A 13425-nucleotide genomic window follows, 5' to 3' on the forward strand; every position below is an offset into this window, starting at 1 on the left:
GGCAGCGGTATGTCGATGGTAATTGTTTAAAACCGGCAAGAAGACTTGTTTATCATTGATAAAATTTGTTATGCATTGATAAAGCTATTTTATAAAGTTAAATTTATATATTTAACTTTATTAATGCATAGACTATAGTTTGTGGGAAATATTTAAATTAAAAGAGTCCCCTTTATTTTATAGCACATTGGAGACATAAGTTACATAAAGAGAGTGATGTTTTATCCCGCATTGAGAAAACGAAGGATTGAGCTCTTGTGAGAACACTATAAAAGAAAAGGAAGAGCTTCTTTTTAGTATGCTTGGAAATATCAAAGAAATTGGGAAATTTTTTGGAGATTATGTCTCAATAGTTTGAAGGACGAAATCCCTTCCAGCTGAAAATCTTGATGCCATTGAAAGATATGGTCTTGAAATTCAACAGGGTAGCAATCCGAAAAAAGCAGATACGAAAAAGCAGTCCGAAAAAGCGGAACTGAAAAAAGCAAGCCGAAAAAGCAGCACCGAAAAAGCAGGCCGGAAAAAGCAGTTCGAAAAAGCAAATCGGAAAAGCAAAGCAGAAGGGGCAACATTGAAGAATATTATTACAGCCATCTACAACCAAGTTCCTTTATTAATATTGTCTTTTTAGGGTGTTATAAGTTTTAGCTGTAAGTGTGCATTATACCAGCATTATCATTTTGTAATCCATGTAAATGCCAAAAGTCTTGGCCATATTTCATGAGCATTGTAAAATTTCATTGCAAATTAAGAAGATAATAGTTGCTGGTGTCATTTAAGCAAATTCAATATCATTATTTATCAGCTAATTAGTTGCATACCAACTGTTTGTAAAAATGCCAGTTGGTTGTAGGTGTTCATTTCTCATGCTTAGATCATATATATGCACTGAATATTGTCAAAATTAGTAGCACACTCATGTTAGGCTATTGTGTAGTCCATTTGGAGTCTTCTAGCCCAAGATTCTCATTGATGCAAATTGAAAAAAGAGTCATTTAAAGCCAGCTGAAAAACTAAATCAGTCATACGTCCCTTGCATGTGAATTGTTTGATGAAATTCCTTGAGCTTTCATCAGCATTTTTTGAGGGCAGATTTGAGGAGGGTCATTACAGTGGTATCAAAGCTTGCTTGCAAAGTGTTTGACGAAATGTCAAACAACTGAAGTATAAAGATTTTTGGTGTTTGAAGAAGTTATAACCTATTAGGGTTATTACAATGATGAGCTAACTCAATCAACTACACAAACTGGCCAAAAACGAGGACATTACAAAACGTGAGTCACAAATGAAGTTTTTTTATGATTTCCCCAAAAATGTGCCCTTGAATGGAGTTGGAAGTAACGTTTTTTAGCAAGAAAAATCCACATTCATTGTTTGAAAACCCATGAATTAGCAAAAACGACCCTATTGGAGAAGATTTCAAGAAAAACCATGAAGGAAATCAATCAAAATCTTCAAAAACGGGTTCTTGAGAGTTCTTTGCATGCGTTTTTGTCCAAAACGGATTTAAGAAGAGCAAGAATATGAGATTTCATGCAATATGCACCTTTTTATGACCAATGCATATTTTAAAAACATGCCAAGATGCAAAATGCACCTTTTAGGGGTCATAGCATGTTTTAAAAACACACTTAGATGCAAAACACACCTTTTGGGGGGCATTGTATATTTTAAAACATGTGTCTAGTTTTGAAACTCGCCTTTTGGAGGTGAATGCATGTTTTAAGTGAAAACTCAACTTTTTGGTGCAATTGCATATTTAAGTTATAAAGCTCACCTTTTTGATGTCATTGCACATTTCAAATAAGTTTACATGCAATGGCATCAAAAAGGTCCACCTTTGAATGACTTTACATTTTGAGTGATTTTACATGCAATTGCATGAAAAAGGGCCACATTTGATGGGTTTTACATGTAAAGACATGAAAAAGGTCCACTTTTGATGACTTTAAGTGATTTAATTAACACATGTGAATTTATATTCATTAAAATATTACTTAAGTGGGACATAAATCATATTTACATATCATATTAATAATATAACATGTAAATATCATTTAATAATTAATATTTACTAAAGCATTTGATTTAAATGCTAAAAATTAAATTGAACTATATAGATAATCTAGTCACTTGAGTGAAAAACAAAAAGTAAACTCAACTTAAAAATATAACATAAAGTGCACTATAGTTACTTTAAGTGAAAATTTAATTGATAAAGTAATTTAAAAACATAACATAAAATGAATTTAAGTTATATTTTTCAAAAAGTGAATGTCAAATTAGATAATAACATGATATTTTTAAAATGTGTTGTTGCATCAAAAAGGTCCTCTTTTTGGGCACTAAAATGCCTATATCTTTTGACTGACAACTCCAATGAAGCTCTAGGTTAGATCAAATTGAAGGGGAAACCGAAAGCTAGGACTTGAGCAAGACCAAAGGACTAAAAACCAACAAACACACACTGAAAAATAAAGAAAATAATGATGAAGGCCTCAAAAATCAAGCATAGGCTCGACAAACAGAGAAACGAAAAAGACTTGATGAAAACCTCTAGTAAAAGAACTTGATATGTGAATTGGAGTTGATTGATTGATCAACATTCAGCAATTGAATAACAAATTCAGCTTAGAGAGATGCAAAACTAGTTTGAAAAAGTTTTGTATTGTTACCTGCATTTTGTGGTGACAAAATGCAGGACTACAATACCTAAGATGGCTATAAGGAAGGGGACATTATAGAATGGGTATTGACAACGTGAAAACTGCTCCCACATCCTTAGATGATAGCACCCTCCTATGCCTAGTTAAAACGATGAAGCAAGGACTAGTTCACCCCATTATCGACATTATCTTACATTCTTAGATTTAGATTAGATTCTCTAAACCCTTATCCTTTGCAGTTTGGTTGGTGAGAAGAAGTTAAAATCAAGTTGATGTCCCTTGATGTCCACAATAAAGAAGGAATCTTGAGTTTGTCTCATTTGATAACACAATCCTATACATTGTTTAGCATACAACATCTTTCTTCAAGAGAGAGTTAGAGATTTGGTATTCAATTCGGAATATTAAGTACTTCTGCATGTTGTAGTGAAATAAAACCCACATCAACGAGTTCGAAATTGTAACAAGAGCATTGGTATGTTTAACTACAAAATAGTCCCAAGCCCAAGTGGGTATCAAGCATAACAAATTTTGGGTAATAAAACCAATAGACAAGTCTGTAAAGAAAAAAATAGTTTTGAAAGAAGTGAATTTGGTCATAATACTTGCTTAGTCTTTATCCCAAAAAAGAATATGCAGAATTCTTTGATTCATCTCAAGAAATATCTTTATGTAATATAATCCATAAGATTTTTACAAGAATAAAAGCAAATAGATTACAAAACATATTGCACAAGATCATCAAACAAGAATGAGACTTGAGCACACGAGGGCAGTTAATGCAATCAGTTTGGTTATGAAAGCATCAGTTCAATTCAAATTATTAGCAAAGGCGGAAAACAACAATAAACTAGATGCAAAGAAAAGCTTATAAAAGAGTAAATTGGGAAAATTTAATCAAATTACTGAATAGTTTGGCTTTTTACATGATCAGGTAACATGCAGGGTAAGCTGTATAAGTATTCCTATAATCTTGATCCTTTTAAAAACATGCCAGTTGGATATGTTCATGCATTAAAGGTTTAAAACAACAAAATTCACTCTTTCACTGCCTATTTTTTACAGTTGCGGAAGCTCTAGAAAAAATATAATTGAGATATAAAGCAAGAAAAATAAATATTCTAATCAAATTCGCTCAATAGTTACATTATCCCATTTCTAATTTGCAGATACTACTCTAATGTCAGATGCTCCAACTAGTCAAGAAGTAGATAATCTAAAAGAAGAATGACCATTAAAGAAAAACAACACAAATCCACACTTAGACAAAATATATGAAAGAAGGATTCATTATAGTATCAGGATTGTCAATGCTAACAGCAAAGATTTGGCCCCTTGGGACAAGCATACAGGAAGCTAATACACAGTTCAGTACCAATTGCTACTGACTCAAACTTAGTGTATCCACCTTTTCCCACTTAGTCTTGTGGGAAGTTACATTCCCATGGACTCCCATTTTTCCAAACCCAATCTGCAAGCATCCAATGGTTCTCTGCACGCAGTCCATTGCAACTCTGTCTTCTCTCTGTTGCCACCCAAATCCCCATGTCCTCTGTTTATAGACATCCCTTATGACTGAAGTTTTACCACCAACATACCGATTTGATTGAAAGTTGAAAATAGTAAAGACTTAGAAAAAGTAGAAGGCAAATGTGTGTAATAATCTCTTATTGACAAGTTCTTTCTCTGTCCCACCAATTTAAATAACTTCATCAAGTGTGGATGCAGATGCAGGTATAAGAATCCAGTGTGAGGAAGAATGAGTTAAAAAATAATTAGGGAGTGGGATGCGTTAGGGTTTTTTGGGGTAGGGGGTGTTAGGGAGTTGGATGCATTTGGGTGCACACATACATGTGTGTGTGTGTTGGATTCATTTAGGTGAGGGGGTTTTAGGGAGTTGGATGTGTTTGGGTGCATGCACACACACAGCATGTGTGTATTTTATAAAGTAATATACATACGAAAAATGCAAGAAATAGTATGATACTTCAAAATATATATTATTGACACATGGAAATATATTACTTGCACATATATATTCTGCATATAACAAATTAATAATTCATGTTTGAAGAATATAAACCTGGGTGTTTTTATTAAAATATTATAAAGCATTATCAGAACCGTATTTCCCAGCGACGTGACTTTATTATCAGCAATCAATATTGTAAGCCCGAGAATTACATTGCAAATAAAATATCAGGGTTTGCTCTTAAGTCTAGCAATATTTGTAGTTTGTATAAAGTTTGATATATAATTTGGGGAGAATAAGTGAGAAGCAGCTTTTTTATTGGTTTAACATTTGCCTCGAATATATTTCCTTGTATATTATCTGAGAACAAATTCGTGAATAAGTCTTAAATAGGCCGTAAAGTTTAATATTTATGCCAGTTCTGTGCACGAATTCATTTCTTCTGTGCCAATAATTTCCAGAAATGCACAAGGGAGAGTTAAATCTCCCTGTGGATGCACAACCACGGGGAGATTCAACACTCCCTATGCGCTTCCCAAGCGGATCAGTATCTGTATCTGCCTCTGCCCCTTTACCCAGTGCAACGGTAACTAAGAGATTATGCATTGTTTGCTAGATGTAGATTATAATTACTTAATAGGTAAATGTCACAAGAGCTAAGATAAAGTGATTAGATACTGTTGGTAACAGATGTGGCAGCTGTTGATTGTGAATGTAAATAATATCAAGCTGTCAAGGAGATGCTGAATTTTTTCCTCTTTAATGATGTCTCTTCACTCCCTCAATCAGAAACAGTAATCAAATATCAAACAGACTTGACAAAATTGGCTAAAAAATTATATTGGCCTAAGAACACTTCCACAATCATTTTCCACACTTAAACTCCAATCACAAGATAAAGATTGTCTCCAAGATGCACAAACCACTAAATTTTAAAAGACTAAAATGTCTTCAGTCCTCCTTGATACATTATAGAGATAATATGGACCTCTATCGCTACATTCAAGAGTTGACTCAAAATAGGAAAGGTTTCTCAATAGGGTTCCTATTCACAGGTCTTCCTGTCCTCTCATTACATCATCTTTTTATACATACAGGAAACAGTCTGTAACATCATCATAACCAAATCAATCTCTAAAATTCAGTTAAAAGGGACACTGCACAGGAACACCACTAAAGCAGCTCAAAAAATTTCATGAACAATTTTCTTAAACTTTTTATACATTGGATAACATTGTCCTGGTCTAGCTGCCACTAACCCACCCTCCAAAGCCTCAATTTCCATGTTGAGGGTTCAACAAACAATGTGGAGCTCCAAGTTTGATCTCACTCTCTTTGAGCGATTCTTGCATCTTCCTATGCTTAGTGTATACCCATGATCCTATTGTACTAAAATTGTGCACAGCATTCTTTCTTCCCACCAATAGATTTTGTCTATACTCGGAGTGCCTACTAGGTACCATAGCACACTTATATGCATTTCATTTCATTTCAAAATGATACTGTAAGATCCCTCCTCATACGTACTTTTTAAATATGAATTCCTCTATTAAATCTATTATAGGAGATTTGAACAGATATGAAGTTATGTTTTATGTTGTGAATGTCCTAATGAAATTAAGATCAGTTGGCACATCCATGTTTTAAATACTCAGTGATTCGAGAACTTCTACATTTTCTCAACTATTTAAACATTGAAATTTCACTAACGATGATATGAGGCATTTTCACCTAATGATAAGGGTGTTGATCTCGGTATTCTGATGATTAAGTTTTATGCTTCAGATAGTTCAGTATTCCTTATTTAGTGATGTTTATGGTGTTAGGTATATGCATGCCTAACGATGATTATTTTGGTACTTTAATATGAATTAACGAATAAGTTATGCTATATTGATTATGTAATTCAGATGATTAAATATGAGTAGAATGAGATAAACAATTGATTATTAAAAAGATGGATGTTTTAAATTTACATGATTTTCCTGATACGTAATTTACATATATGCATGTGATTTCTTGAACTACTGATGTGTGCAATTAGTGTACAGGATATTTAACTGGGAAATCTAATGGAAAGACGAAACTGAACCCCTTTCTATTTGTGCTAATTTGCATTGTCTTTTCTTAAAGGTTGTTATATAGTCTTAAAATTCTCCTAGCTTTTGATTGGTTCCTATCAAGTCTTTTAGGCCTAAAAACATTAGATGTAAGTACCCTAGGGGTAAGGGTATGGGTTGGGAGTACTTTCCACCCCCTTAGCCTCTTTAGTTGACTTTTAGGGTCTCTCAAAAACCCTACTTTTGGTTGATTGCGAAAATTGATTTGTCTCCTTCATGGGTTGGTGACTCTAACTCCACCTTGGGGTTACCTAAAATCTAGTTGAGTTAGGATCATATTTAGAGACATTTTGGAGAAGTTTTGGGGTTGTTACCCAATCTCTAGTTTTTAGAGAGAAGTTTGAAGATTGAAAAAAAGGAAGGATAAGCTCTTCTCAACTTGTCATTTTACCATAACTTTTTTTGTGAAAGTAGGGTTCTTCACTCTTTTGACCATGTTCTTCATATTGTTCATACTTTGATCCATGCATAAGGCATTGTGTTGTTCTTGTATTGCTTGCATGTATGTTGAGGTTGTTTGGGGAGGGACCTTAACTTGTTCTTGGGTGTTATTCTTATGCTTTGCTTTGAAATTTTGAGGGGATTTCATGGGGATTGTTTTGGCATTACTCACCCTTGGATAGGGAAGAAGTGGCTAAGTACGAAGGAAGGGCCTTAGTTGGACCTCAATAGTGTAGAGTCTCCTCTCATAGTGAGAAGAGTGAAAGAGGGTAGGGTGTATGGGCCCCTACTTGTCATCACATACCTTGTATGAAAATTTGTATTTTTGAAAGAGGGAAGGAATGAAAACCCTTGTTATATTGGTCTCGAAAGGGCATTTGTAGAAGAACGGAAGTTCTTGAGTTTTAGCCCCGAAAGGGCTATGTTATGGTATGGTGATTGACGTCTCCTATTGAGAAAATCCACCTCCCCCCTATTTTGGTTTAATATTGAACCTATTGTGCAAAACCGGGTTGGGAATGCATGTTTGAATTGTTCTTCATAATATGTTGTTTTACCTCCGGGTCAGTTCTTGTCCTTCCCATGAATCCCTTGATACATTGAAGATATTGGAAAGGATCTCTTGTGAAAGACCTAAAAGAGAATTCATTTGAATTGTAACATTATGTAAAATGTATTTAAATTTTGATGTATTTGGCAAGGATGTCGGGTTTTCTTACTGATTCTTTCCCAATGGAGCCTTGAACTAGGTTGATTAATAGAAGAGAAAAGATTGAATAATATTCTCGCATTGAGCCTTTTAGTATTTCAGTTCTTTACATATGTTTATTTGAAAATGGATAAAATGATGATGTTTCACTCTTCCTACGGCATTCGTATGTTTTGTAATCATATTCATTGATTGAAGTTAATTAGATAACATAGTGATATAAATCAATTTATGCAATTAAGATTGAAATATGTTAAGAAAATTCGCATTTGATTTGTACTTAAATTTTGTAATTATACATGAGTGTGAGGAAGTAAGTAATTCTATTCGAATACTTACGTATTGTATTTAATCTTATTATCCTTTTAAAAAAAAAAAATTTGTTGGGTGTTTTTGCCCTGTATTTTGGGCATGACAGATACTATGGAAGCGTGAAAAAATAGTGACAGTGAATTGAAAAGAACCCCTCACGAAAGGTTTATTAATTAACATGACAAGATAAAATAAGCAAAATCAGGTATTAAACTCTGGACAACTAAGAAAAAAGTCTTGAACTGAGCACATATACAATGGTAAATAATACTCATAAGCAGCTCTTCTAGTGAGCATTGCTGGATTTTTCTTGCATCATTGAAAGGTTGGATTTCATCTCCAATCAAAAATGGCAGAAAGATGAATCTTACTTAAAAAGATTAGCAAGATTTTTAATTTGATTCTTTTAGAATGGGAGCCAAATCTGAAAAACTTAAACCAAGAAATAACCTTTCTTTGATCAAAATATACATGCTGAAATGATCAGCATTAATGACTTCATACCATCATGCTAAAGGAATCGTGCACTTACAAAAAGAAGGCGGGCTCCAAGCCAGAATTGTTTTGGTGAAGGAAAAGGGTACAATAGACGACCAACACCATATACGGCCACCGCAAAGAAATGTACAACCAAACTCAGTGGTCGTGGATTGAGGCCAGAGAGCAGGGCAATGGGTCCAGTTGAAAATACGCCTCCCAAACTTAAATAATCAAAACATGCTTGTTGCATCTCTTTCATTGCCTGATCAGGTGAAGCACAGAAGACCTTATACAATGCACCTGCCAAAGTATTTATTGTTGATGCAACAGGCTGTATAAGATGTAACAAAAACTTCCTAGAATTAGTACCAAATAACAGGGAAAAAATAAAAAATAAAAATTATACAAAGAATAAAGCTAGATGCAGAAGTAATTTAATGAAAAGCTCGTGGTCTTGGAGAATACTGTAAGCACTAACAGCCTTTTTATATTCATAAAATTGCAACAGCATTTTTTTGCACAAAATAATTCTTTACGCAAGTTACATAGAGAAAATTGTCTTCCCATGACAAGTACAAACCTTGCGAAGAGTGTAAAATGATTCCACATATTCACAGAGCGCTGAAGAATCATGAAGATTACGAAGAGGTTTAAAAAGCCTTTCAAGAACCACAATGTCAGATAGTGCAACAGTCATTCCTCCACCAGTTAACGGATGCCTCATATTGAAAGCATCCCCCAGTAGAAGAGCTCCAGGCCTAGGCAATGGTGAGGCTGGCATGATCTTGTTTGGCATAGTTCGTATGTTCCCACTTTCTATAGCAGCTAAGAATGGTGTTTGTAATTTCTCTGGAAGCTGACATGTTGTATAATAAATTTAGAGAATTCTTATACAACACCTCTCACCATATAAAGAAAGAATAATCTAAAAAATAGGTTCTGTTGATTATTTTGTACATTTTAGCACTGACTGCACCCAAATTAATAGAGAGCCGTGTTTGAGAGACAAAAAGAACTACATCCAACTTCTATTTGATACCTGAGGAGCCACCATAGTTTGCAAATACTTAGCCATTTCTCCGCTGGCAACAGATGGAACCTTTTGACCTGGTATGTCAACTAAGCAACGAACCTCTGTGCTGCTAATTGGATAGAATAAAATAGGAGATGGATCTGCTAATATGACATGTCCATGATTAGGGTACAGAAGCTCACAGTTTTCCAGCACAAGACCCACAAAACATGAAGGAACATCTACCTGCATATACACTCAAAAGATAATCAGTTGTGATAAGTGTGTGGCCTAAAATCCATTAGAAGAAAAAACTGGCCTATTTTTTCTCAGAAGAAAAAGAGATTAAAAAAAATGTCTTCTATATCTGGCATATGTTCTCATTGTAAATTTTGACTTTGATTCTGGTGCCTACATGGAAGCTTCTGATTGAATACATTGTACAACATAGCCATTTACAGATGATGCAACTCTAGAATTTTAACAGGTTTTTTGGACCTCCCCCTCCCACTCTCTCCCCTCCATTTTAAGAAGAGTAACCCTAGCACAATTATTGTGCCAAATGATTCACTAAATTTAAGGATATTGTTTGCATTTAAAGTTTCCATTTTGGGTACAGGCTCGGGTATTCCTATATGGGACTTTTTTTCTTGGGTTCACTACTGCCATACTCTGTATAGAAAGAGACATCTAGAAAACATTCCCAAAAATGTTGTCGCAATGGCAGGACAGAAGAGTTTGCCAGAGTGCACTAGGGGTGTCCCCATCCTGAAAACATGTAGTTTTTTGAAGGCAGTGCATCCTCATAGAAAACAATCTAAGTTACCGGTTTGGGGATGGGTTCAGGTACAAGAACCCGATACTTGGGTACGTGAATTTTTATTTTTTTAGGGGCTGGGGTACGTATGGATACATGTGTGTGTGTGTGTGTGATTTTATGCTTTACATATACAAAAAATAAGAGAGATATACAGAATTGTAAAACTAAATCATTTCTTAGCATGACGTTTGATCATTGATCAAAGCCAAATGCCAAAGATAAACATTAAAAATTTAAATACCTGATCAATGATGGAGGAAATATTACAAGAGCAAAAAGTGAGGTAAACATGAAATGAAAGAGTGTTTGAACTTTGAAGGCCTCATTTTACTATGTTTTAGGGTTAGGAAAAATAATTATTATTTTTATTTTTATTTTTTGTTTAATAAAGTTTGGGCCCACTTTATTTAGCCTGGGCCATGGATCCTCATGGATGCGTCCAGGTATGCGGCACAAGGTATGCACCCAGCACTGTGGGTGCGCCAAGGTTTGCATGTGTGAAAACCTGTGCACACCCACAACACTGGGCGTGCACCCTGTGTGCACACAGCATGAACCTGCCAACACCCAAACCCAGTGTGTACCTGAACCCCGTTTGGGGCTGCAGAGTGCCAACCTGGTTATACAGAACACAATATTTACAAATAAACCAATTTAGTTCCTAGCTGATACGTAAATATTAAATATGTTAAAACCATGCATACCTGAATGTGATGTAAGATATGTAACCACAAACAGTCCTAATTTAGACAGTTTACATGCTTTATTTGAATAGCATTCACTAAATCAGCACAAATTTCGATTTCCAAACATGAAAGGCGCAGATTCAATTCAAAGAGCTTGTCATGCATTCCATAGAGCCCAGAGTACATGAAGTGCATTGCGTAAAGCCTGAAGCGCATGAATACTGGCACTTGCAATATATGTCTCTGGATTCAATATGCACCTTTTATTTTTGGAAACTTGAACAATTTTAACAAACATCCAAGATTAATATCTCAACTCAAGAAGCTGAAAATGACATGAATTTCCTCTCATTCTCAGGATTCAATCTGCACGTTTTATGTTTGGAAATTTACACAATTTTAGCAAACATCCAAGATTAATGACATGAATTTCCTCTTATGATAAATCATTGGTGATACAGAGCAAGGGCTTAGAATCTCTCAACTAACACAAACACTCACAGTTAATCTTGGGCAAGCATCAATGGTAGTTCCTTCATAATTAGGCATCTTTCCTAATAGCCCTCCAAATGGGTCTGTCAGGGGATAACTTTCAAAGTAGGCATCATTCACAGAAACTAAAACCAGTTTCAGATGCCTGTTTGGCCCTTTTGAAACATTCATTCAAATGGGTAGGGGTTACTTTTGATTTGTGTTGCCTGAAAATTGACCGTCCTCTTTTCCTCAATAGGCCTAATTGACAATTTACTTAGAATTGATGCTAGGGCTTGGCACTAAATCCACCAAGGCATTCAAACTAATGTTCCAACACATGGAACACGTCAACCAGGATCTAAACCCAACTTGACTTCTCCAATCAACTCCAAAACTAATCTTTGCATCGTACGGGCTTCCTGTGACTGATACATAGTAATATCAGTCCTTCATGGCCTCCAAAACACTCACAAACCTTGACCAATCCCTCTGCAAGTTTGCAAAACCATTATGTGCATGGGGACAGACCATTTCACTAATTTTGTGGATTTCTCATTGGTGAAATGGTGGAAAAACCATTTTTTAGTGCTCATTGTTAGCCTGAAATAGGGGTTTCAGGCAACCAGTAAAGAAAATGCAATAACTTTTTATCTACTTAATACAATGAAGTGAAACTGAAAGATTTGGAAATTAGATTCATTCCTCCATCTCCAATCAGTCTCAATCCTCTACATTCAGTACAAGACCGTACAATGCAAGAAAACTGATAAATACATGTGAGAGTTGCAGAAATAATGGTGGTTTCTTGCTTCCATATCAACAAATCATCCCAACCAACCCCTTTGATTGATGGAACAAGGCTTTTTACATGTTTTCCAACCTTCCCCAATGGATAGCAACCAGATTTTGAATTACAACAAAAAACACATCACTTTGTGCTTTTATGCCAAAACTTGCCAGAAGAGTTGCTTGACAGCTTTTGCAACTTTGCACATTATTGTTTCCCCTAACACTTAATGACCAAACTAGACTCCTACCAACCTAAAATGGTCTAATAAGACCTTATTACATTGAATAAAACAAGATCAACAAAAAATGACCAAATGTACCTTGTAGAGGCATGAAGCTCATGGTTGCTCCTGTTCGGCTGCACTAATTGGTCCCTCTGCCAGAAAACATGAAGAAAAAGCTTCTAAGCAAGGAAGCAAGTGTGAAAATTGCTTTACTTGATCTGGGTTAGATGCCTATCTGGTGGAAGTGTACTCAAAATCAAACTCCAAATCTAACAGATAAAATTTAGAATATTGTCTTTTATAATTTGGTTGCCTTTTCCCTTGGTGTATACAGTTCATCCTTGGCCAGGCCCTGCTGCCCCGGCTACCCTATGGGTACATCTTCAGGTTACTTGAGGCAGCAAGGCAAGGCCATGCTACAACCATCCCACTCTTATTTGGTACATCTTCTTGCTACAAATTTGAAAATTGTTGACATCAATGGAGACAAAGTCAAACGCTGAAGTCACCAATGAGAGAATTTCGTTCAAGTACTTAAAACCCTCGAGTACAACAAACAATTGAAAAAGAGTTCTCTAAATGGGCAGCATTGCAACTTTTTGATTTTGAGTTTGGAGCTCCTTTCTGGGTTTTTCCAAACAGCTTTAAAACTTCTAGGCACTAAGTGACATTGGAAACCAATAACAAAATCATCAAGGGCAGAAGCTAACTTATGCAAAT

General features: G+C 35.2%; 1 protein-coding gene across 1 annotated transcript in view; it reads right to left on the reverse strand.

The window, feature by feature from the left end:
- Positions 1-13425, reverse strand: part of LOC149564206 (squalene monooxygenase SE1-like) — a 121892-nt gene that overhangs the window by 51463 nt on the left and 57004 nt on the right. The window contains exons 5-7 of the mRNA XM_089827277.1: positions 9740-9958; positions 9281-9556; positions 8753-9031 (exon numbers count right to left, since the gene is read on the reverse strand). Coding sequence (XP_089683403.1) covers positions 8753-9031; positions 9281-9556; positions 9740-9958 — 774 coding nt within the window. The remainder of the gene's footprint in view (positions 1-8752; positions 9032-9280; positions 9557-9739; positions 9959-13425) is intronic.

Source organism: Cupressus sempervirens, chromosome 4, assembly GCF_028749045.1.
Source record: "Cupressus sempervirens isolate cs-2001-9-10 chromosome 4, ASM2874904v1, whole genome shotgun sequence".
Classification (NCBI taxonomy): domain Eukaryota; kingdom Viridiplantae; phylum Streptophyta; class Pinopsida; order Cupressales; family Cupressaceae; genus Cupressus; species Cupressus sempervirens.